The following is a 27,038-nucleotide window of genomic DNA, read 5'->3' on the forward strand; positions in this document are numbered from 1 at the left end:
GGTGCGATTATTTTTTATTTATTTTTTTTTAACTGACCACAAACTCAAACAGCGGTTCACTTTGAAGCGCTATTAACAGCACCCGAGTTGGCGGCCAATCTAAAGCACGAGTCTGTAGTTTGTTTTGTGATAAAATTCTCATTTTTGAAGATAACGTGCAGTGGGGGCGGGGGGACCACTTGACATACGGAAATACTGCAGAAGGAAGTAACAACGGATACTCCATCTAAACCGGATACGTTACATTGCGTGTTTAACCACATTTAGCTATTAACTGAAACGGATGTACATATCCGATGCCTAGTTCTGTCGGGCTCTTTGAACCCCCCCCCCCCCAAAAAAAAAAAAAAAAAAAAAGCAGAACGTTGTATTCGAGAAGTTATAAGATGCTCTTTACCACCCTTCACTGTGAGTTGAATGCAATTCTAGTGGGTAAACACTTTTTCATACCATTTAAGGATGCTGTCGGTTACAAAATTCTCAATGGGATCAATTAACAAGGTCCGTTTATAGTGTAAACTTTACACTGTAGACAACGAATAATAAATATTAAAATGAAGAGTTAGTGGAGAGCCAGTGCGGCAGATAGAATTTCTTAAAGGTTTCACCTTCATGCCCTATTTGAAGCCTGTATCCTCCCACATCCCACCCAAAGACTTTCGAACACTTACAGGTCTGTCTGTAACACGGCGGTTAGAATACATGAAGATGCGCGCTTCAATAGTGTTGGAAGCTGACAAACGCGATGATCTCTGGCATTGGTTTACTCAAAACAGATACACCAAAAATGTGCGCTAACTCCACCCCCCTTTTTTGCGATATATTTGTCGGGGGAAAACTGATTTTAAGACCTCAATTTTTTTGTAAAGAACATTTCACAAATATAACGGGTTTTTTTTTTTTTTACCCCAAAAAATAAAAACATAGGACTATTTATTTCATATATGTCAGATTCATGAGTAAATTGTTAATTAGATAGACCAAATGAAATGAATAATTATCCTGAGGAGAAATAACATGCAAGTGACCAATGAGTGTAAAATATACTCACCTTGAAATTTTGTTATAATTTTTACCATAAATAAATAATTCCATTAACATTCAAAGCTACTCGAAAGAACGAGTGATTTAATAATGACTACTGATATTTAGCAGAATATCAGTAGTCATTATTAAAATTAGCAGACTTCCAGAGCTCAATAGGGTGTCACATAAGAAATCGGTCTGTACGTGAAATTTTAACGGCACTGAAGATCTCTCAAGTCCACGATTAGTCATGTGATCTGAAAAATAGAAGCGGACTGGTACTGAAACGAAACGACCCGGAAAACTTCCGAAGCTGGAGGGACATGACAGGAGAGTCCTGCAAATAATCGTCCGTTTGGAATACAGGTCAGGATTGCTGCTGCACGCCTAAGCACTCACTGAGACGATTCTGACACATGTCAGCACCAGTAAAATGCGCAAAACGCTGCACTTTAATGGCCTAAGATGGTCAGCAAACTACCAGAAAAATCCGCCTGAGATCGGTACTAAAGTGAAGTAAAAAGCAGTAGTCATTATTAAGTCAATCTTTCGAGTAGCTTTGATATGGGTTACTACAGTCGTAAAGCCATCCACAAGCCAGTAAATACGCTGACTAATGCCATACGTAATCCATCGTGGTGTAAGTCCAGCCGTTTTTAGGCCGAACAACAACCGAAAGGTGTGCTTTGGAGTGACGAGTCACGGTACATGGTTTACCAGTCTGATGGCGGTAGCTGGGTGTGGGGGATGCCCAGAGAAAGCTACCTGAGGGATTGTATCGTCCAGAAAAGTTTAGCAGAAGCAGCATAATGGTCTTGGGCTGTTTCTCATGGTTTGGCTTGGGACCATTGATTGTTTTGGACAAAACCATGTATGCTGAGGTTTATCTAGACATCCTGAACGATAACGTGTTACCTACATTGGGGAAAGCCTATCCTGTATCAGCAGGATAACGCTCCGTGTCATACTGCTTGTATTTCGATGGGCTGGTTTGAGGACATGCGTGTCGAAAAGTTGGACTAGTCAGCCCTGGCATCAATCCTATAGAGAATCTCTTGGATGAATAGGACCGCTGGGTGTGTGTGAGGAGAAACTGCCCAAAAAAAAAAAAAAAAAAAAAAACATCTGAACTGGTTGCCGCTTTGAAATCGTCGAATTGCGGAAATTATCTGAGGGCATTACAAAAGTACTGGTGGAGAGGATTCCACGTACATTATAGGCCGTCATTAAGGCTAAAGTGTTGTTTTTTTTTTGTGTTTTTTTTCATTGTGTCTCAATCTGAGACCGTTCGAGTTTTAACTACTGGATGGAACTGGCACACCTTCCCGTGGTGTGGAAGAGTACTCAGAAGCAGCTTTCCAATAGATTGCTGCTTCTGAGTAACCACGTGGCCAGAGACATCATCACAACATAACCCACTACACACACACATCGGGCCCTTTTTGCAGAGTCTATTGCATCATCACAGAGGAAACGATGCTGATTTGAACGAACATTCTAGGTGCCGCCCTACTTATACACATACATCTCACTAAAGGTTGTTTTCGGTGTAAGCTTAACTTGAAGCGCAAATTAATATAGGCCAGTGTAAGCGTAACTTACACTAACTGCCCTATATTGATGATAGGGCAGTGTAAGTTACGCTTGGAAGCCGCTAACCTAATTTTCCTGGGTTTGAATCCCGACAAAACAGATACACTATTTGGAAGTCAGAAGTTTAAAAAATGACTAACCAACGAATAAAATACATCGGAACAATATTCTGTTTTCAGTAGAGAATTGGTTTAGTGTAGGCAAACCGAAACTGCAAACACTGGAAACCCCCCCACCCAACATGATTTTGAATTGAAAGGAAGATTTGCCTTCAGCCATGACCTAATTAATATGGTGATTCCTATGGTACATTTTCTAGCAAATGCAACTCGTGGTTCAGAGTATAAAAAGTCTTGGAGATATTCACTAAAGTGCAACAGCCAAGAAAACTTTCTCGAGATATGGTGCACACGTGTACCCCCAGAATTTTTTCGTTGAGGAGCAACCGTAGCCAGGTGGGAAGGAGCAGCAGTGCGTAGCACACGCTTCTTGATTAGACCGGGGTTCGAGCCCGTCACCACCAAATACGGAGGATGCGGAAAGGTCAGGGAATGACCACCGCATATTCCGGAGCAATATGGCCTTAGTTGCTAATGCTCCTAAAAACTAAATAACAAACAAACAAACAATATGTTGAGGAGCAAAAATAGTGTTCCGGGGAATCATTACACTTTATCATGTAGCAGTAAAACAATCTTACATTATTTTGATCTTAAAGAGGAGACTTCAGCCCATACTTGGAACTGCTTCTGATGGTGCATATACTGTATAATAAAAAAATAATAATAAAAAAAAACTAATATGAATAGATGTGGTTGATCACTAAAGAGGTAGTGCACTCCTGCAGAGTAAAGCTTTATGCGCAGAGGTGTAGTCATCAACAAGGAGGAAACAGAGACAACAGCACCTAAAATGTTTCAATCAAGGCTTAAGGATTTCCTCTATGCAGAGAGGATCTCCATTAAACAAATAGTGATTATTACGATTGATTTTATGATAATGCTACTTCAGGCCATCGCGTCAATACCCTTATTGATTTTCTAGAATTGAAGCATGGTATCGACCCCGTTGTTATCTACAGATCAAACGATGTCTGGATAATTGCTAAATTAAGACTCAGCAGGAATAGCGAATGAAAAACGTCTCCAATGACATGGTGAGACCTGCCGAAACAGGCTGTCCAATGGATGGAGGTACGTATATGGGTCACCGACTACTGCTCTCCTGGCTCAAAATCCACTCTCCTTGCACCACTGCACTCCTCAAAGCCGTCCTCGAGGCTGCAGACAGCGATCCTGATGCACTGCACCAAACATATCTCCAATAATTCAAATCAGCGAACGGCGAAGACTTATTTATGTCCCTTTGGAATTTGTTTATCTAAGTAGTTTTTGAGTCTGAAGAGTGGTTATAATCCCCATCCTCCTAACACCGGATGGAAAAGGGCCCGGTTTGAATCCCGTTAATGAAGCGAGGAACTTTTATGGGCGAGTTCGTCAGTCTCAGGCGTGGATGGAGGTTAGCTCTCCCTTCCCCTTCACAGGAACTAGCGTTTTTCGTCCATCAAAACAGCCATATCGACTAGAGAACACACGCGATTTATGGAGATAGTGCATATGGACTGGTCTTGAGTGGCTATGTTCGCTAAACTGAGACCAAATAACTGAGGAAAAAATTATATAAAAATTCCTTTACCTACCAACAAATTCGAATCAAAAACTCCACCTGGAAGGCACAAGTTTAGCACAACTTTATCATTAATAAGGGTGGTATTGATGATAAAATTCATGATGAGAATGATTTTTTTAACATTTTCAATCGACTTTAAACAAAGTTTTCTTCTTTTATTATTTTTCTTAGAAACGTCTAGAATCTGATAAGTTACTATTTGAGAATTGATAGGCGATTTCTTTAATGAAGGCCGAATCACGACTCCGTCTATTGTATTTAAGCCAAATTTTTACCTTTTCCAGGCACTCCCAGTGCTTCAAAAATTATGATCACGGTGGGCTGTAACATCTGACAAATTACTACCATGTTCCTCACTTTTCACCCCATTCGAGGAGGCAGCCAGAAAAACGCCAAGAGGGGTCTTTCTGAAACGGCTTTAGAGGAATGCCAATGTGACCTTCCACGCACTAGAAGGGCATATAAGGCGGCGTGCGCACACAAGAAGCTCAATCCCACAGCTGCCTGGCAAGCGAGGTCCCACAGCTTCGGGCTACTAATCAACCGCGAAGTTCGCGGCGGCGCTCAACACAAGCATGGGGATATCTTGAGGCCAAAGAACCGAACCAGAAGGCGGGAAAAAGAGAGAGGAGGATGGTACGGGGGGAAGAGGGAGGGGATAAGTGGCCTGGTTTACATTAGACAGAGAGAGAATCGCGCAAACATAAAAGGTGGCCTTTCCTTACAGCGGCGGTGCATCTTCCTGACGGACGCATGCCGACCACTGCATGTTGGGTGGGAGTCAGGAACCAAGAATTGGAATTTCCAGTTTCTGACCCATGAATGGAAAGAAACGGCATTATAACAAGATGGTACGCAATAAAATTGAAAGTGTCTCGATTTAAGTTAATATACGCTTTATAAGAGTTCGATTAGCCAATTTTCATGATTTTTCAAGCAATTTCAAAGAAAACAAGTTCGTCTTCTACAGTTATTAATGTATATAAGATTATAACTATTATATTAGTAAGATTATAACTTCACAGAACTTTAATACTAGTTTTAGGTTATCTAAACATAGCGGTTCAGTTTAATTAAAACCATATACTCCTCTACCGTATGTATACTATTTTTTAAGTCTCTTTTCTCCCTGTATATGTGTATCTCTTCACAAGCGACACCACATTCACAAACCTTACATAACATTACAGGAGAAGTGTGCACGGACTGTCAAGACTGACAATTACTGTATTAAAACATTTAATTTATGAATTACTTTCTTCCATGCAAATTGTATGGAAAAAACTAATAATAATTGCCGGATTTCTATTAGTCCAGTTTTAATGAAATTTGGAATGGTTAGAGGAATACTTTCAAAAAGCCCAAATATAAAATTTCTCAAAAACCCGTTACTTGGGAGTCGAGTTGCTACATGCGGACGGACTTGCTGACGACAATAGGTATATATGAATTTTTTGCATATACACTGGTGTTCAAAGAAAGTGGATCACCTAGGAATTTCATATTTCTAAGACTCTTTCGCGATGGTATGTTACATTAATGACTAGCATCACAAATAGAAATACATGTATAAACAAAAGATATATTTATTAATAGTTAAGGCAAAGCTAAGTAATATTTCACAGGTGCGCTCAAAATATTCCAAAATGAGCATTTGCAACCGTTATACAACAGTTTTGGTAAACACGACAATTATAGCTGAAATGTTATAAGAAGCCCTCAGTTTGCTTCAGTTTATCATTTTAAATGGAAAACAAAATGAAAAGTTCACCAGGTGCAAACTAATATTTAGTTGAACCGCCTCTGGCACTGACAACATCAATTTCTGAAGGTAATGAAACTGATAGTTTGATTCCAAACACGAATTATGAAGTTCACGAAGGGTCTTTGGTTTCTTTAAGGCAACTGAAGATTCCACACGATGCCAACAGTTCTCTGTAGAATTCAGATCCGGGCTGTTTCGTGGCCAGCTAAGAGTTGTAATGGACCGTTCTTCCAAACATTTTTTCACCTTTAACAAATGTAAATACATTACTGTCGAACCTCTAATGCAGAAATGAAGCTAAAGTAACTACAGAAGTACCTACTTACACTTTTCGCCCGATGGAGCAGAATCGTCCTGAAAGATACAGTTACTTAGGCAGGTTGAAATAGTCTAATGGTTAGCAGCAATTTGCCTTCCAATATAGCGAGGTATCCATTGGCATGTTCGGAAACTTTTATAAACTGCAGGTGATCTACTCCGCGATACGAAATGCACCTCCATATCATTTGGCTGGTAGGGAATTTCACTGTACACACCATACAGTCTGGATGGCATACTTCATCACATCTACGGCGAATCGTTTGTCTCCCATCAGAGCCATGCAGGTTACATTTCTTCTCATTCCAAGGAAACAGCTGATTTGCACTGCTCGGGGATCCATTTGACATGCTCCTTACACCAAATTAATCGGGCCTTTTACATTTTTTGTGCGAGGAGGGGCTTCTTCTTAGTACGACTGGCTACAAGTTCATTTTTGAAGAGGCGTCTTCTGACTGTTACTGCACTCCTCTATGGTCTTTCCATTCTCTTTTCAGCTCACACGAAGAAGCTTTACGGTTTTTAAGGCATAAGCGCTTCAAAACGCCGTCCCGTTTTGATATAGAGACTCGTTTGCGTCCGGTTAATTTTTTCCTATCAGCAGAACCAGTATTGTGACAAATGGGCCTGGAGTACTGGGGTCCATAGTTTAACAGATATTTATTTAAAGTATACCCAGTAAAATAAAATAAAATAAAATAAAAATTTTATTTTATTTTATTTTACTGGGTATACTTTAAATAAATATCTGTTAGAACCAGTATTCTTGAGTTTGGGAAGAAATCTACTGACTGTCGACTGATTACAAGACACTTGATGAAATATTACGCCATCACACACGCGTGTCAATCTTATCTGATGCAATCTGTAAGAAATATTGCCATATACTTACGTTATTCGGTCGGACAATTACAATTTTAAGGGATAATGCACTATCTATGAACAGCAGTGTATATATGCAAAAAACAGATTCCTGAAAAATATATATTATTATAAACCTTTGTTTACAATGTATATTTTTCAGGAACATTTTTTTTTTTAACAGTTTAGGTGGGTCACTTAAAACAATCCTGCAGTGTTTTTGTCAAATCCATTAAACTGCATATACTTCTGGCTATACTTGCGAGAACAACACAATTTGTTTAGTGCTGAGACCTGTTGTATGAGGTGACAATGATTTTACTTTTTTTTTTAATTAACGATTTTTTTTAAATTAACTTCCATATGGTGGACTTGATTCATAAATGTGTCTTGAAATACTATCTACATTCTCATTGTTCTGCAGACGAATTCAGTGTTAAATATCATTTCAGAATAACGCATCACTGTTGTACGGCTAACGGCATGGCTTACTCAGGAATTAATGGCGTTACTGTGCGACCAGATCGCATGTGCATGATGCTATCTTCGTTTAGCTTCCAATCTATATTTAAATCAAATTATGTTGTTCCCCCAAGTATAACCAGCGATGCATGCAATTTTAAAATATGATTAACCTGTTTATTATGGATTTCGGCTTCTAATCGACATTTATATTTTAATAGAATAGATAAAATTATGCTCTCTCTACTGCACTTATATTTCAGTTTTAAAATTTCGAGGTTTTCATCTTACGCCTATTGCTAAACATGAATCAAAGTCCATGATTTTCTATTGAAGTAGCTCGAAAAGCAAGTAGTTCGTTACCAAATTTTTAAAGAATTCGGAAAAAGCAGCAATGTAATATAAGTTTCCTTCTTAGTTTATCAAAAGAAGTTATGTAACTTGAGTAACTTTTTTTCTTTTTTTTTTTTTTTTTTAGTGGATGACAGTGAGACGCTGTTGATAGCTTTTCCACAAACTGAAAGCTACGTGACTGACTTCACACTCTGTTGAAATTATTCTGCGGTGAGACAGATGTTAACCGAAGACAGTATTTCATTTGATGAAGAAAAACTAGAACACGATGTTCCACACAAAAAAAAAAAAAATCATTACGCAAATCTTGCCAATACTGTTTTCTTGGTATAAATTATTTGGCGCAAACAGGGCAATTAACAAAAAACATTCAAATGTCGTCACACCAACTTATTACCACATTTCTTCTTGGTATTGATCTAACACATGCTCTTTTCTATTATCCGATACCTCCTCCTTAATGAAGATTTTCGCTTTCATTTTACTTATCCCTCTAATTAAAGTGGCATTTTCCAGATAGAATGGGGAATGTTAAATAGTGCAACGCAGTTTTTTTTTTTTATACTATTTAACACACGGCTAAATGAGAAGTTAAACTTAGAAGTTTAACCGATTTTGCACTACGCTCTTTCGTTATTACGCGATTTTTCTAAGCAGGACATTTTCACTTAACACTAAGTTGTCTTCTGACATAAATCTCACGTTATTTAAGCATTTGGTTTGCTAATAGTACGTTATCTCTCTCTCTCTCTCTCTCTCTCTCTCTCTCTCTCTCTCTCTCACCGTATATTTAAAATATATCGTTATAAAATTTCAGCCTGGAATACAATTATTCCCTAATTTTACGCTATTTCTTATGGAAAGATTTTGTCCGGTTAAAGAGTTTTCGTTTTAGTTTTCGGGAACGTAAAGTGGGGACTTACCGTATTTACCTAGTAACTTTTTCAAGTGCGGGATAGTACGTCGTAGGGCGAGTAAGATTACTAAATTACTTTTTGCGGTATCCAAACAAGTTCTTTCATTTATTTGGCTTTCTGAATTTTTTTCTATTCCTCAATTTTCGGTAGAAAAGGAAAATTATTTTTCCTTCGTTCGTTTATTTTACTTATTTCTCTCAAAGTAAGCCGTGCATTTTGTTGTTCTTCCTGATGAAATAATCGTATTTGCTTGCCAGTTATGAATGCAGATTTATCTACACTTAAACATAGGAGACTGTAAGTACTAGAAGCTCACCCCCCTCCCCTCCAGCTCCGCCAACCTAAACCCAGCATTTTACTTATATCCGTTAACCTTCACTGCTTATTTGTAGCGTACCCTCCACATCTTTTTCTTATTGAGTCTGTTTATAGGCGACCACCGGTTAAAGCGATAAAACATTTGCAGACAAGGCAAAAAGGCAGCCGCCAGCGTCACTGGCCCTCCTTAGAGCCATTGTATTTGCATTGGGAACGAGGCTAGAGACGGTCATAGCTGGGGCAGACAGACGCGCAGCGTGTAACAGATGGAGCGATAGAACCGTAGTTAAGTTGCTGTGATGGCGGCATCCTTTGAAGGCGTTTGATGGCGGCCTCTTACTCAGCTCCACAACTGCTTCCCCCATCCCACCCTCCGTGCGAACCCCCATTCGCCTCCCCGCTCAGAACACAAACAGCAGTCTCGGACAGATACAATGGCACTTTTCAAGAAGGCTTCGCCGAACCGAAGCAAACTGACAGAGCGTGATAGGGAAGAGAGAGAGAGAGAGAGAGAGAGAGATGGCATGCAGGTACTTACAGAACAGGAGAAGCCCTTGTCATGGTTGGCTAAGTGAAGTCCTGTTTTCTGGGGACTGTCATCGTCCAGCTGACACAGTGGATTAAAATGTGCGTTCACAACAAAGCATTCGCCTGAAAGGACAGAAAGAAAAAGATGTACCATTCGAAATATTCACAGATCACTTTAATGAAACTTCAACTAAAGAAAAAGATGATAAAAAAAAAAGAGAAAAAAGTGGAACTTACTGCACACTTCGCGGTTGCAAATACTAACCAACCAGAAAAAGCTGATCAAATATCCCCTTAAGAGCAACTTTCATTATCATCTGTGCTTGCTGAAATCATTAAGGGATATAAATTCAGGAACTCTCCAAGACAGCAAGATCGCTTGCTACTTCTAAAAAGTGAAACTCAATTCAAATCGTTGCATCCAGGGATGGAATGGCCAGGTCGCCAATTCACATTGTTTGGTCTAACCGTTGATTGGGTGTAAAAGAATTTTTTAAAAACACTGAAAAAAAAAAAGTTTAAAATATTCCATATCCCAGTTGTGGTGCCAATTCGCTACTGGTTGAAGATAATCAGTGTGCCACTTGATATTTTCATAAGAAAATATATTAACCACGTTTCTCTTCATATAATAATCCTATATGGTCTTCATCACAACATATGACTGCTCTTTCGCTAATATATAGAACACTGGAAGGACTGTGCAACGGTATCTTTGGGGATATGTGTATTGTTGATTTTGGGAGCTCCTTTTATTTTGTTAACTTACTGTTATAAATATTTAAGAATCGTTTATGGGATTCCCTTTTGTGTTAGGATGCGGATGCATCTCATCCAATGCTTCCCCCCCCCGCCCACTTTTCACTGCTCTGACTGGAAGTGTGTTTTTGCTTACCCATTCTTTTGCCATTTGAACTGATCCATACTTTTTCCTCAATAAATACTCAATAAAGCTGAAGAAAATTTGTATACGTGAATGAAGACTCGCAATCGATCTGACCTCATCCTTTTCGTGGAAAATTGCAGCAACCGTCCCCCCCCCCCAAAAAAAATACTTTTTATAAGTAGAATTACCAGATATCTGAGATTAAAAAGGACATTAGCAGAAAAATGCTGAACAAATACTAAGCGTTACATACATTTGAAAAGTCTGTTTTCCATTACGTGTATTATTATTTGGTACATGCCCCTGAATAGCAGTTAAGTTAGCAGGGCAATGGGGTGATATATTCATACATATAAATAGATGCAAGATGCTGATAAGGAAGTGCAGAATTCTAAGTATAATTTTACATATTAAACTGTTATTAATATGCTGTATATACAAGCCAGGGCAAGAGCAATACATAATATACAATTAGGTTTATTAAAAGAAAACGCTAGAGTAAAGCAATAGTTAACTGTATTTTTAATGTTACAGTTACTTGTCTTTTAACAACGCTACCTCCTATTAATTGTAAATTGGTGTTTAGCAACAGATTCTTGAGTAATTATGAACGAATTCTTCATTTTTACGAGAATACAAAGAGAAGGAAAAAATAAAACTGTTAATGATGTCACAGAAAGAATAAAAAAAAAAAAAAAAAATCAATCTATATAAATTTTATTACATGTATTTCAAATATGTAATAAAATTCCGCAATTTTAAAATATGCCAGCAGGATGGAAGTAAAAGCCAGATGTCTGCTAATCCTATTTATAAGCCACGTATTTCTAAAGAAACCATAAGGAAACGGGGGAGGGAATATATATATATATATATATAGGGCGTTTCTAGAGTATGTGGCGCCCCCATTTAAAAATTTTTTCATGTGTATGTAAGGTTCAGATTTTCAGGCGCCCCTTTAACGTTGGCGCCCGGGTAAAGTTTACCCCTTTCACCTTCGGGACGGCCCGCCCCTGTGTGTGTATATATATATATATATATATATATATTATGCATTTTTACACACACGAGAGATAGATAGCTTGTAATTTTTCCCATCTTGTGACTTTTTCAATAGCATTTCTTTTTTCGTTCCTAAGGAAGGGAGAACAAAAGTCACCCACCGTTAAAAATCTATGGGACCAACTTGTTAGAAACAGCACCTTCAAAAGACGAAAATGGAATTTATAATAAAAAAATAATTCTAAATGCACATAACAAAATACTAACGATCATCAATCATAAATCGAGTGCAGGAAGGGGCTATGAATCACCCCCCCCCCCACACTTTCCTACACAATTAGTGCTTCCGGCTTAAGTATGGATCAGTGACTATGAGAGAGTTTAGCATGAAATTTCCACACAACAGTACCCAAATTCCAGTAACCTCCAATGAATCTTCATTAAATGAAACCTTCCTGACCGAGATAAGTTTTTCTTTTTCAGGCTGAATATGTGTTAATATATAATTAAATGCATTCCAAAAGATAACATGAGAAGTGAAGGCACATTGTAATATGTCCATAACATAAGCTATTTGGTAACTTAAAATAGAAACAGAAAAGCAAGATTACTTTAGCTAGTAGCATCTTGAACTAATAAATTTCAAGGACATATGGAAGAAATTTTCCATGTTCACTTACCTTCGGGGCTTTCTCGTCTAACTCCAACTAGTCCTATAGTTGGGGTGGGCAGATAGCGGTCAGTCGAAGAAATGCAAGAAACCAACATGCCTAAATGAGATAGTTTCTTAAAATCAATCCTATTTAACTCATTAAAAAAAAAAAAAAAAAAAACCTATTTCATTGCTAAAATAAGGAAAATGTTAATTTTATTACAAGAAAACTAAACATAGTTAAACATAATTTTGTTTTCACTAACATAAAGAGATTTTTTAAAAACAGTTGTGTAAAAAAAAAAAAAAAATCAGAGGAAACAACACGCTGTGCATTTTGTGCGAAAAAAATCTGCAAAGAAAAGGACAGAGCATAAAAAAATCATCCTTCAGAGGCCTGTTGAGATGGGGATGAGGCAATATATTTTATTCTATTTCGGGAGAGGGACTCAACTAACATCACTTGAGTGATACTTCAGCCTCCGGTGTTATAACTGCCTTCAAGTTTTCCAGGGCTCCCTCTCTTGTAACGCCAAGCATCTTAATTTCTTCGGACCTTAAGCGATTTTACTTCATATCTCAAAAGAAGAGAACTTTCATTTTTTTTTTCTTTTTTTATTAGCAAGCGGCCCCTAGCCAGAAACTGGCAACACCACTATATACATACACTGCTGTTCAAAGAAAGTGCATCACCTAGGAATTTCACATATTTTTAACCCTTTTTCGCGATGGTATGTTATTTTAATGACTAGCATCACAAACAGAAATATAATAAATCAATAATAAATATAACAAATAGAAATATAATCACAAATAGAAATAATAAACAAAAGATATTTATTAATAGTTAAGGCAAAGCTAAGTAATATTTCACAGGTGCTCTGAAAATATACCAAAATGAGCATTTGCAACCTTTATACAACTGTTTTGGTAAACACGACAATTATGGCTGAAATATTATCAGAAGCCCTCAGTTTGCTTCAGTTTATCATTTTAAATGGAAAACAAAATGAAAGTTTACTAGGTGCAAATTAATATTTAGTTGAACCGCGTCTCGCCCTGATAACAGCAGCACACCGTCGAGGCATTGACAAGATCAATTTTTGAAGATAATCAACTGATAGTTCCTGGTTCCAAACACGAATTATGAAGTTCACGAAGGGACTTTGGTTTCTTTCTGGCAACTGCAGATTCCACACGATGCCAACAGTTCTCTAAAGGATTCAGATTCGAGCTGTTTTCTGGCCAGCTAAGAGTTGTAATGGACCGTTCTTCCAACCATTTTTTCACCTGTAACAAATGTAAACACATTACTGTAGAACCTCTAATGCAGAAATGAAGCTAAAGTAACTACAGAAGTACCTACTTACGCTTTTCGCCCAATGACAAGGAGCAGACTCGTCCTGGAAGATACAGTTACTTGGCAGGTTGAAATGGTCTCTAATGGTTGTCAGCAATTTGCCTTCCAATATAGCCAGGTATCCATTGGCATTTACGGAACCTTTTATAAACTGCAGGTGACCTACTCCGCGATACGAAATGCACCCCGGTATCATTTGATTGTAGGGAATTTCACTGTAGACACCATACAGTCTGGATGGTATTCTTCACGACGTCTACGGCGAATCGTTTATCTCCCATCAGAGCCATGCAGGTTGAATTTCTTCTCATCCGAAAAAATAACTGAATTCCACTGCTCGGGCGTCCATTTGACATGCTCCTTACACCAAATTAATCGGGCCTTTTTCATTTTTTTGTGAGGAGGGGCTTCTTCTTAGGACGACGGCTACAAATCCATTGTTGAAGAGGCGTCTTCTAACTGTTACTGCACTTGCTACCACTCCTGTATGTTCTTCCCATTCTCTTTTCAGCTCACACGAAGAAGCTTTACGGTTCTGTTTTGGCGTAGAGACTCTTTTGCGTTCGGTTCCTTTTTTCCTATCAGCAGTACCAGTATTCTTGAGTTTGGAAAGAAGTCTACTGACTGTCGACTGATTACAAGACACTCTATAAGCAATATGACGGGAAGAATATCCTTCCTCACGTAACGCAACAATAGCACTCTTTCTTCGTGGCGTAAACTGCACGTAACTCGCCATCCTGACACAAGCAAGGAATGACTGCAACTCTTGCAGAGCGTGCTTATATAGCTGAAAGTAATAGCTGATGCAATATTACGTCATCACCTATGCGTGTCAATGTTATCTGATGCAATCTGAGTTCAGGGAAATATAAATAAGAAATATTGCCATATACTTACGTTATTCGGAAGACAATTACAATTTTAAGGGGTGATGCACTTTCTTTGAACACCAGTGTTCATTATTTGTATTATATACCTTCATATGATATAAAGATTCATATGATTTACGGATAAATAAATATGATATACAGAAATATAAATCATAAATAGAGGTACAAGGAACCAGAACAAGCACATGGCACAATGAGCCATATGAAATAAATGAGAAAGTGGCGCAAGGTTCCGTAACATTTATGCTATATTGAAAGGCGCCAAAAAGTGCTATATTAGAAAGGTGAAAGCTGACAAACAGTTTTGGCCGAAGTCATTGAACACGACTATACTGGCTTTTAGCGTAATTCACGGAAATCATTACGATGTGCTGCAGAAGGCAATTAGTAATAAGGTTGACTCTTCATAAAATGCCGACCGGGCTAGCCGAGTGGGTAAAGTACCTGCCCGGCAACCCAAAGGTCGCGGGTTCGATTCCCGCCTCGGGCTTGGATCAAAAGTACTGCAAAAAACCTTGGGAGGTGCAATATGGCCACAGAAGCCGATGTGCCAACAACTACCAAATCAAAAAAAAAAAAAAAAAAAACTTCATAAAATTGCACATTATCGCTTAAACCGTTTATTACGGTAAACCCAACACGAAAGGAGGTATTAGATGCACCTGAACATAAATATACAGGGGAGCATTTGTACACAAGTAGATGAGACGCTAGTTGAAACTCCCATCAAAGTGGGGAGCAGGAAATGGTTTAGTGTCTCACCCCCGCTTGGGAAGTTAAGTACATACATGAAGGAAAACCTACTTATCTATTGAACTTTGTGCCTCGATTACCCTGACAACCGAAATCTGACTCTTGCACATTGAGTGGGCGTGTGTTCCTCTTCGAACCATACCGGCCACGTGTTCATTACGGGGGCCCTCGAAGAGCCGACATCTGCGGTTCCTGAGATGCTAGTCCCCACCTTCCAACCGCTGCAAATCATTCCCCATTTAAACTCCGTCAGGTCCTTCCCTTTCTCTATTTCATGGGCTTTGTACTTACAGGCACTATCCGTGCCATCACTATATATGCTTCGCAAGTTGGTGACGTTAATTCGATGATATTAGATCACCATACCTATATATATATATATATATATATATATATATATATATATATAAAAAATGGTATTCCCAGGATTTCTTAAGGTAGGGGGCTAAAAACAGCCTTCCGGGAAATCATTAATCATCATGTAGCAGTAAAAAAATCTAAAATTTTTTGATAAGGGTTATAGCTCCTTTAGTCCTTACTGCTGTACTGTACATATATATTTTTTTTCTTTTATTATTTTTATCATATTATATTTTTCTCAGAGCTTTACCGGTGCAAGATGAATAAAAACAAATGCCTTCCAATCACGACAGTAACGATGCGTATGGTGAACAGGAACAGCGGTCCGATTTCTATTCCGAGCCCTGAAACCATCCAAAATTTAATAAGCATACACTTCCGGATAAAATCAAATTTCTCTGCTAAGTCAGTAAAGTTTTTTACACTCTCCCAACTTTCTTCCATCAGCAGCAGACTCAGGCCACTAGAATGGACGCACGTCACCCAGCGAAAGTCTGCAACCTACAAAGGCTAGTTAAACTAGTAGCAGGAAAAGCCCAGAGATATTCAATTTACTAGCATACCATCTTTGATAAAGAAGCAGGACTAGGGCTCTCTTACTCTTCATTGTATTTCTTTGCTTTCTGTCCATTTCATTTTATTTGCTTGTACTGAAATAGGCCACGACGACATAGCGGAAACGTCTGCACTTGATTTAACATGTATTAGGGCCATTCAAAAAATTTTGTCCCTTTTTTTGTCATAAAAAGAAATTATTTTAAAAGTCGAAAACATAACAGCACACGACATTAAGCTCTTCGGTAGAGTAATCGGTTTTCAAAAAGTTGATAGCCAGGTTTTTTTTTTTTTTTTTTTTTTTTTGTAAACAAAGAGTTGTGGAAGAGTTCTTAAATGGAGAAGGAGACTGGAAAATATTCATGAATGTCTGGAAAATGACTACAGGGATTATACTAAACAGAAACAAAGCTGAATGAATGAATGAATGAATCTAGGTGGAGCGTGCCAATTCATAGAGCAAGAAAAACGAGGAAAAGAGAGGTGGGCTCAGCGAAACTAAAGGGAACTATATCTGCGGGAAGGTGGCATAAAGCTATAGAAAAATACGAAAATTACGTAGGGAAAAAAAAAACTGATTATGTAAAAAAAAAAATGTGTAAACAAAGTATTCAAAAAACACAGCAATTTTCAGCTTTCCTTAATACAATTTTGCAGAAAAGACTATTCTCAGTGTTCTATATAACATGTGAGTTATATAAATTTTTTTTATATAGAATTAATTGTGCCAGTTATAGTAATATTAAATTCCACCATCAACCAACCAACACAGAGTTTGATTTTAAATTATTATACAGTAGTTGCAGTCTGCGACAGATGTCCCACCTGCCACTCGTTTGGAGCAGCATGGGTTCGATTCCCATCGTGATTAAACACTTTTTAGGCCTCTTCAGTCAAAGCCACAGTTAGCCAATCTCAGGCAGGTGAAGCAGCCCCCCCCCCGCATGAGTTAATTCGGGTTTTTATACTCGCATAAAATGAAAATCACACAGTGAACTCATACAGCTCATATTATGATTAGTCAACCAATACTGGTGAGATGGGAGATGATAGAACGAAAGGAAGCGAATGCTTCCCTACCTACATCTGCTGTTGAGGTATTCTGTCATACAGTAGTTACTAAATGTCGCTATTGCATAAAGACCATTTCAAAAACTACGAAATTTTTAGTTTTTTGTGATTTACCATTTCTGCAGATATCTACAAAAATTATCTTTCATTCGATACTGTGTAATTACAATAGCACATTCTGTTCGCCTTAACTAAGAGTTTGAATTTTTTTTTTACTAATGCTAAAAGATAATGTAGATTCTCCTAAGAAAATTTCTTCACGGCCCTCCTAAATAGTTGTTGTTTGTTGTTTATTTGGTTTTTAGGAGCATTAGCAACTAAGGCCATATTGCTCCGGGATATGCGGTGGTTATTCCCTGACCTTTCCGCATCCTCCGTATTTAGTGGTGACGGGCTCGAACCCCGGTCTAATCAAGAAGCGTGTGCTACGCACTGCTGCTCCTTCCCACCTGGCTACGGAGGCGCCTTCCTAAATAGTACCTTCATGGATTTCATACATAAGTTAAAGAGTTACTACTTTATTCTTGCTCTCTAGTCCTCAACCAATCTGCGATCTCAGATTTTAGTTCTTTTAAAGGCAATTCCAAACCTTTCGTGCTTAGATTTACCATAATAAAGGAGCTCACTCAACATATAGGGTATTCGATTGATGACAAAGTGTTGATAGATCAAGTCATGCAACCTACACATTACAAATATCTTTGCAGGAACAGCATATGATTGCTTGCGTGACTGGGTTCCAAATGTCACTGCTGCGATAGATATTAGTATCTTCGTCACAAAAGTCTGGAGTATCTTACGTGAGCTGAGTTCGTTAGAGATTCATTGTAACTAGTTGTTGGCTATTGTGTTCGTTCCTCCTCCTCCTTTTTTAGCTTTAAGAAACGGCACGGAACCTTTACTGGCGATTTCATCTAAGCTAAAATGAAATTATGATTAAGTACAGCAACCTTTATTGCAAACTTGGTCATTAGTAATATCGAAAATAGATAAGCCCTTTCGACACCAGCACTTAATTGTGTATTTGATTGATTTCTAACATCGTAATGAAGCAGGTTATTATATGTACGTCTGTATTGTAAGTGGAGCATATGATATTACTCGGGGTAAAAAAGCTATGGTTCTTACTCCTAAACAGTGCCGGATTAACGTACGGGCTAGCAGGGCTCCTACCCGGGGCGCCAAGCACAGAAGAACAATGAAGCAAAAATATTTGATTTAAAAAAATAAATAATCACTCAGCAGAAATTAATATTTACCAAAAAATGTCCTAATAAATGACTTCATGTTAGGAGTATATTAATCTTTTATTACAGGGCTCGACAAACAAGTTCGCCATGGCGATTAGTATTTTAAAAGTCAGGCTGTTAGGTTGAACTGCCAGTTTATTTTCCGACCGTTGTGGTCTATATCTTTCAAGGGCTGACACGATTTTCGACAAACGTGCAGCACGATGAACTCAATACGGACGCTGAACCAGCGGAAGCATTATTTTAAGGAACGAATCTTATTGAAGGGATGAGACGAAATGATAGCCAACGAATTATATCCAGCTTTCGAGAGGACAGACAGCATTTAGTAATTATTTTCTTGTTCATTATCAATACAAGAAACTTTATCCTTTTTTTAATTGACTAGGGCACAAATAAATCTTCGAAGATTGTTCATTTGTGAAAGCATTATGTTATTTATCTTATGGAGCTTTGTTCCCATTCACGATGGTCGTAAGGGTAATTTATCATCTCCTGTGCTTTTTTGATTTGTTGCTTAGGTGCGCTGGAAGGATCGTTAAGATATCTTTTATAATTAATTTAACATATAGATAAAATTTAATCACGTGGAGAAATTTAAAAAAGGTTTTTAATTTCTGCAGAGTTCAATTATCAATGGACCATGAGGGTGATTGATATCGTTTGGCATTATGAGTTTAACGCTAGCAAACACTGATATTTTCACCTCGTCACGTGACTCGAGTTTATTGCGTAATGACTGTTCCAGAATGTTTTCCCCTGGTATGTTGTTCCCCCTTCTACATCTAGCTGGAGACCAACTTTCGGCAGTGGCGCCTAGATCTTGAAATATGTCGAGATCTGTTCTAGTATGCCAATTTATCGTATTGTCTTTTATACCAGAAGGTCTACACATAGAAACTGAGTATTTTATTTTTATCCCATCTCCCTTAAAATCGGTGGATGTTACTGCAATACTGTTGCCATATTTGAATTCAGCAACGTCAAATCGACAAGAATCACACTGAATTTTAACAGGGAGCAGTATTTTTTTTTTTTTTTTTTTTTTTGTCGACCAGTGAATTGCACTCTAATTTGCTCACTTTCCCAGCTAAAGAAACTCCTCATTTCTTCCATAATCTTCCTCTGATGTTTTTTCTATTAATATTAACGACTTTCGCAGTTTATGACAAACATTGGGTACTTTAAAATCTCTTTGGAAAGATTTTATTTCTTTTACTATCTCGAACGTTTTCGATTACTGAACGGATATTAGAAATCTCTCATGCGAATCGATAAAAATAATAGTTGTAAGTTCTACTCAGCTTTAACAACTTCGATATCACTTTCAAGTTTTATTGAATTTTACGTGGAATCACTTTTTCTTTAGATTAGGGGTTTCAGAATGTAAAAGCAGGAAAGCCAATTTCTGTAACGGATAACAGAAAAGTCAGAGCAGAAAGAATTAGTTTTAACAAGCTATAATCAGGACACAAGGTTTTCGAATTCGGAGAAAGATATGAAATCAGATTTTCTTTTTAAGCTGTAAATTAATCCATCCTCGTGTGTTTCGCAACATCTGGCATTTTCTTAATTTAGAAAATGTTCAAGATAATCAACATTTTAAAATTATATGTAATTTCAATCTATACAAATGCTAAGTATCATTAGAATGGATTTTGACTACATACAGTATGTACGAAGTAGCGTCAGAAAAAGTTTTGCAATTTGTGCCAGTGTGCAGTTATCTATTGTGATGAAGAGTTTTACTACTCGTCGCTTTCGAAATACCGTAGTACCCTTCACTGCAGGCCTTCGTGCGACCTCCCTCAGTGCCTCCTTCGTAGCATACTCCCTCCTTTGAACCTAACCCGCATTCCTTCAAGAAGCTCTTTCACTCTGTGGAATGAGAGTCAAGTGCTTGCGCGAAAGCCTTCCCTAACATACAAATGAAAGTTGATGTTTCCTCATTGTTCAACTGGGAAATTTTTAGAAGTGCATACAAAATTAACTGACTCCTACAAGGAACACAGCACATGCATATCAGTGAAATAGGGCTTCGGCTAAAAATAAGTGTATTCAAATACGCGGATTTTCTAATAGATATAGATCTCTCTCTCAAGTTGTGACGCTGTTGTACTTAACGTGCGCATTTACATTTCTTGTTTTCCATAAACTGACTGAGCGCACATTTCCGAACCAATCAGTGACTACGTATATCAATATATTACGATGCGCATAGGCACTGCGTTCTGTAGGATGTGCTTCAACAGTCCCAAAACTTTTGACTTTATTATGGTTACTAGCTCGTTTACTGAAGCCATCCGCACTAATTTAGAAAATTACATCATAATACCGTTCAGTTCAAAAGTAGTTTGTATAACATGCAGAATACAAGAGACCATCGGTCTGCGAGTTTTCTTGAAACTGTATTTTTGTTAAGGAGTTAGACTGTCTAATACTATATCTTTTCAAAATTCGAGGTCAATACAAAAATTTTATTTCAATAACATGAAGGGCGTCGCCAGAACTTTCATACAGCGATCGACAAACTTAAAATATGGAGTAATTACTAATACTAAAAATAAAGAGACAATTTTATAAAACTTTATTATTATTAATTAGTAAAAGCAAACTTGAACAGTACGCAAGATCATTGAGCAACACATTCCCTTTGGTATGCCAAACGAACTCGAACGTGTGCATCAATTATTCGCAGTTCAATACCAAATTCACCAAACTTAACTTTTCTTTTATCTCCTTTACTTCTCTTCTTTGGAAGAACTTCCTCTTGCGTATTTTCTGAAAATTTCAATCAACCGAAATTCAAGTCCAGCTTAAGTATCTCAGTCTACTGAACCCCCATATATGGTACTAAAGTACCATTGTGGGGGTTCCATTATGGTACTAAAGTACCATTACGGTTATTGCAGCCTATGGTACTAAAGTACCATAGGCTGCAATAACCTTTCGTACTTTTAAGTTAAAAAACACACACACTTGTCAATCTATATTTGGCGTTTTGTTTTTTGATGTTAGTTAATATACTGAAAATTGAAAAATTTGGATATATACACCATTTTGTGTGTAGGGGGAAGATTAATAAAACCACAAACTCGGACTAATTTGAAAGAAACAAATCTGAGCGAAGGTGTAAATCCAGATTTATAAATTGGACGTTTCGCCTGTAATCCGAAATATTGAAAGTACAGGTATTAAGAAAAAGACAACAATTTTAAATTTGCTGAAACACATTCATAATGTCTCTACCATTTAAGACATTCCAAAATTGGAAATGTAATTTTTAATACCTGACGACTTTCGCCTTTACCTGTTTTGCTATCCTTTGTCCACAAAGCTTCCTTATCATCCTAAATTCCAAAACTTCCCTATGGTCCTTGCAGCAATGTGTAAACACCTCTTAACGGAAGTGAAGTCACAGCTGCGCCTCTCTAGTTTAAGCTTTTGACCCAGTTACGCGTTAGATGTCACTTCACATAAGGCTGGGCCGGCGGTGGTCTGGTGGTTAGCGTGCGCAGCCACAAGTGAAGAGGTTGTAGGTTCGAGCCAGATCACTGCCATGAAAAATACACAGCCTATTTTGAACGGTGGCTCCGGGTGCTCTTAATAATAATTAGTATTATTAAGAACAAATGATACTAAGAAGAGAACTTTTTCCGTCATCAAAAACAAGAAAAAAATTTATAATAATAAAATTATTGATAACAATGACAATTCCCAAAATAGTCTCTTGACTGCATTTTTCTCCAAAGCCAGCCATACATGCTGAACATAGCCTACTAGAGTTCCTCTAGTAGGAGTGTATGAATGTTCTTTACCAACCGACAAGGTCACCTATCTTCTTCAGCGTGTGTTAACTGGCAAAATTGACTTGACTGTCTTGCTTGAGCGTGTATGGCCGGCTTAACTGGTGTTCACACTAAACTGCTATCCAGGAATGTTTTCCTGCAAGCTTTGACAGTAAGAAGAGAGTTTCGCTCCCGTTGCATGCGACACTAAAACATAAATTTAAGAACTTTTTCCCTATAAAAATAGTGTAACAACTTCAGTAGAATTAGGCAATTTCTCGGAAAAGAAAATGTTTATTGCACGGATCGTGCCAAAGCAATTATTATATTTTTTGGAATTTCATTTATTCAACGAAACAGAATGCTACCAATTCGAGCTGCTATAAAAGTGGCTCGAATACTGGAATAACAGGAATACTGATTATTCCATCAGAACAATTTTGAGTTGAGAATGGGATTTTAGTACTGAAAAACGGCAAATCAATCCGGCAAATGATACTTGTCACTTTTAGAATTAAAATATTAAAACTTCACTTGTTAACTTTTGATTCTCCAATTCAAATTCATATCCTGATTAAAAATTCAGAGTTTAATAGCGTTCATTTCTTGTTGCTCGGATTTCATTACTCAACGTTTACTCAGCAGTACAGGTCAAGGATCACAACACAGAACGTGTACTACACAGTCAAGAGAAAATTCCTGACATGATACATCGACATTATTTATTAGCTCAGATACATAACAGGGAAATCCCCAATTACAATTTATGCAATATATCTTAATCAAAACTACAAAAGTAGGAGGTAATCAAATGAAGAATTATCCTATTACAATTCTGTCTGGAGTAATAATGGGAAGCAGAGCCGCTTGAGACGACTATCGCAATTTAACATCTGCTTTCTTTTGATCCCGTTATTAATTACTTTCTATTGTATTCTGGGTCATCGTAATAAGAATATCAACAAGTGTCAAGTGGTGTCGGCTTTCCTTTGAACCCCTGTTGAGACCGTTGACCTAGACGGAATCAGAGCAATATGAAATGGCTGCTATCAAATGCTGAACAAATAATCTTATTTATATATTCTACTCGCGGACATGAATTTGGTCATGTCATTTTTTTCCCGAAATGCTTTAAGTATAATTTTTTACGATTTAATTGATTTGTAATGACCTTGATGCTACACAATCTGCATGTAACAATAATAGGATACGAGTAAATCATGCACGCCAGTTGTAAATATACGTATATAATATATTTACAAAAATTAATTCTAAGTAGAATTAATTTAACACTACCGGAAAGAAGGTGTAGCGATCAAGGCGCCTACCTCGGGCACAAAATTTAAGGGATTTAATAATACAAGTTCATATAAGAATAGCCATAAGATGAGGGTCGGGTGCAGAAAGAACTTTTTATCAGCTGTCCAGAAGCATAAATAGGATATTGGGAATGTGACCTCCATCTACAGGCGCCGAATGGAAAGATTTTGAATAATGAATTTATAATTTATTTAAAAATATGGCAATTGCTATTATCTAAATCAATTGTTTATAAAAGTCTCTTTTCATATAAAAGTATCATCTTACAGATTCATTTAATAAAAGATTTTAAATATAAAATTTAATTTTTTTATAATTTAGTTATAATTAATTCGGTTATTAATTATAATATTAATAAAATATTAATTAACTTTATAATATATTTATATTTATGAAAAAGGCGCTGTTTGGGCATAGCTGTTAAAATTCCTAATTACGCTTCTATTTGTTCCAGCTTTATAATCACTCAATTTAGATTAGGAGACTTTTTGCTAATAACTGGAGACCAAGCACAGAGTACTCGGCGCTAAGTCTTGGGCTTATGCTCAACTTGACACAAATACCGTTATCCACGGTTCTGCCTAAGCGGCTAATATCTTTTTAAATTGTAACAGAATCACTAGAATAGTTGAATCTGCTATAAATTTGAAAATCTGAGACATTGCCAAGATAGAGGTTTCGAAGCTTACTTGTGTCTCATCAGCTGGCTGGAGGTCTCATAGAACAGCCAAGGTTTTAAAAGGATGGTTTACTTTCGTACACAGCTTGGCTGTTCACTTAAACAAAATATATTATTCACGGTTCTGGCACACGTTTGCTAAAAGAAACTACCCACCAACTGATAAGAGGCCAGTTATCTTCAAAACGGTTATCCTGGAGATGTCTCAGATTTTTGAATGTATAGCAGATTCATCTATTCAGATGCTATACAATTAGAAAAAAAGATATTAGAACCTTAGGCAGCATGTGGATAAGGTATTTATCTCTAAGTTGAACATAAGCCTTAGCACCAAGGACTCGGCGCTAAGTCTCCAATGAGATTAGAAAGTCTTTCCACGATCGATACTAGCGAAAGTAAAGCGTACGAATTTTGATTTTAAACTTGAATGTTGTTCTTTTAAAAACTCTAAAGTGAATTGGTTATCACTGTAAGCACAGCCTTTAACCCCCCCCCACCCCAAAAGCCATAAATCTACAGGAGTCAAGTTCAACGAACACAAAAATCACACAGTAGGGTTATTCTTACCGATTATTTTATCGAGTGTAAATATTTCAAGCAGTATTTTAACTGCACCAGGGCTTGTCACTCACATCAGTCTATTGTGTAGTTTTCTATAGAAGTCTGCGTTCACAAACCGATTCGCATGTTGTGTGGGCTGGAAAAAAAAAAAAAAAAAAAAACCCTGGAATAATTCACGATTATTTCTCTAGTCGCTGAAGAAAATAGCATGCAACCTCTTTAATGGGTAGATACGACGATCTTTAGATCACTGTAGAAACTGGTCGAACAATATGTGGCGACGCTCAGCCATGCACGAAGATTGCGTCTTGAAAGCAGTGGTGCTCTCCTAAACGCTGTAAATCCCTTTTTCTTAGAGTTTTATAGCGTTGTCCTGTAACGGTTGTGGTTTCCATTCCATCAGAAGTGGGTCTTTCAAAAAAGAACGACATGAGAATAAATGAGGCATTAAAATTGCACCACACAGTTACCTTTGGAGAATGGAGAGGCGATTCTTGAAACTGATATGGATGATCAGAAAACCAAATGAGTGTCCACTGTCTTATTCAACTGAAAGTGTGCTTCGTCAGTCCAGAACACATTTGCCCACCTAGGTGGTTCTGTTTCCATTTTATTCAGTACCCAGTGGGCAAAAAGTCATGTATATTCACTTAGATTTATCTGCAGATAAGACTCTACCCTTGTGATTTTATTAGGGATATCGGCGCACGTAAATAAGAAGAGCCTTCCTGAACAGAGCTCCAAGAAATGTGAACAGATAAAGAAGCCATACGTGTGCTATAAGTGCTGATCATTGACGAGAGATTTAGCTATCTGTGCGACAATTTCTGGGCGAACTCAAGGATATCTAATTCATGGTTTATCGCAGAGATCCGTACCCATATTAATGAGAGTTTCTCTTGAACATGGAGGTCGAGTTTGAGAACTTAAATTGCGGAAAGCGGTAATAACACTGGTTATTTTTATAAGAAAAATGTGAACTATTAAAGACTTTGTTTTGGTTAAAACCCTCTTTCACACGATACAAACAATAACATACCCCCCTCCCCCTTTTTTATATATATACAGTACACCAATATGCAAAGGTTGGGCCTTTTGGTAATAAAAATTAGAATTTTTTTTTTATTTCGTATAAAAAAAATAAAAAATAAAGAAATCCAATAAATTTTATACCATAAAGATTTTTTTCAATGATGCTTCGCAATACAGTTTTTATTTTACAGAAAAAGTTAATGACTTACAAAAGTACTTTTAGCAAAGTGCGTCTCAACTTTTTTTCATGTGGAAAAACAAAATAGTGAAATTTTAGACTGTCACGACACAATCAAAGCTAAGCTGCCTCCCTTTTCAACCAAGTCACGACCACAATCAGAAAGACGTACCGGCCTAGCGTCCTACTCCGAAATGCATAAATTCTTTGTTAATTAACCAGTAATTCATTTTCGGAGTGCTCTAGGGGCTACTGATAATGACCGGAACCAGAGCTTTATGGCCACATGTCCTTCTTAAGAATATACTATATTAAATGTATTCTGAGGAAAACAAAGCTTGAAAGAAAACTTAATTTCTAGTTCGGTCTGGAACTCAACCACGAATGAGCGTCTGGCCCATGATGGGAGGGGTTAAAATTTTTCCATGAATAATTAAATCCGCAGTTAGCAAGGTTCTGTGTGCTCTACTATCTTTCATTAATTTTTATGTTTCGCATATGACTACCATTAAAAACCTAATTATGTACTCACTGTTAATTATTCCCCATAACCCATGGTTGTTTTCCCACATTTACTGTTACCGAGAAGAGAGTAATATATTCTGTTTGAATAAAAAATATATATATAAATAATGCAACCGCCGGAAGATAATTTCATATGAATTGTTTTCATTATGCGCTGTCAAGCATCGTAAACCCTAGGCAAGCGTGTTAGCAGGTGGCACGTTGGAAGATTTGAAACACGCTGATGGTGTGATATTTATTCATATTGCTATGTTGTATATACACCTGTTCAAGTGGCCAGCTCGAAGGAATTTATAATTGTAATGAACAAAAATAGAAAAATGTTGCCGATCCCTGATCTAA

The 27,038-nt window shown here is 37.3% G+C and overlaps 1 protein-coding gene across 1 annotated transcript in view; it reads right to left on the minus strand.

Moving 5' to 3' along the window:
• The window catches only part of LOC150089925 (uncharacterized), a 123,504-nt gene that overhangs the window by 87,450 nt on the left and 9,016 nt on the right, over window positions 1–27,038 (minus strand). The window contains exons 2-3 of the mRNA XM_090368902.1: window positions 12,400–12,489; window positions 9,842–9,954 (exon numbers count right to left, since the gene is read on the minus strand). Of these exons, the coding sequence (XP_090225028.1) occupies window positions 9,842–9,954; window positions 12,400–12,489 (203 nt within the window). The remainder of the gene's footprint in view (window positions 1–9,841; window positions 9,955–12,399; window positions 12,490–27,038) is intronic.

The sequence above is a fragment of the Mastigoproctus giganteus genome, chromosome 2 (genome assembly GCF_048544385.1).
Source record: "Mastigoproctus giganteus isolate SK-2022 chromosome 2, ASM4854438v1, whole genome shotgun sequence".
Classification (NCBI taxonomy): domain Eukaryota; kingdom Metazoa; phylum Arthropoda; class Arachnida; order Uropygi; family Thelyphonidae; genus Mastigoproctus; species Mastigoproctus giganteus.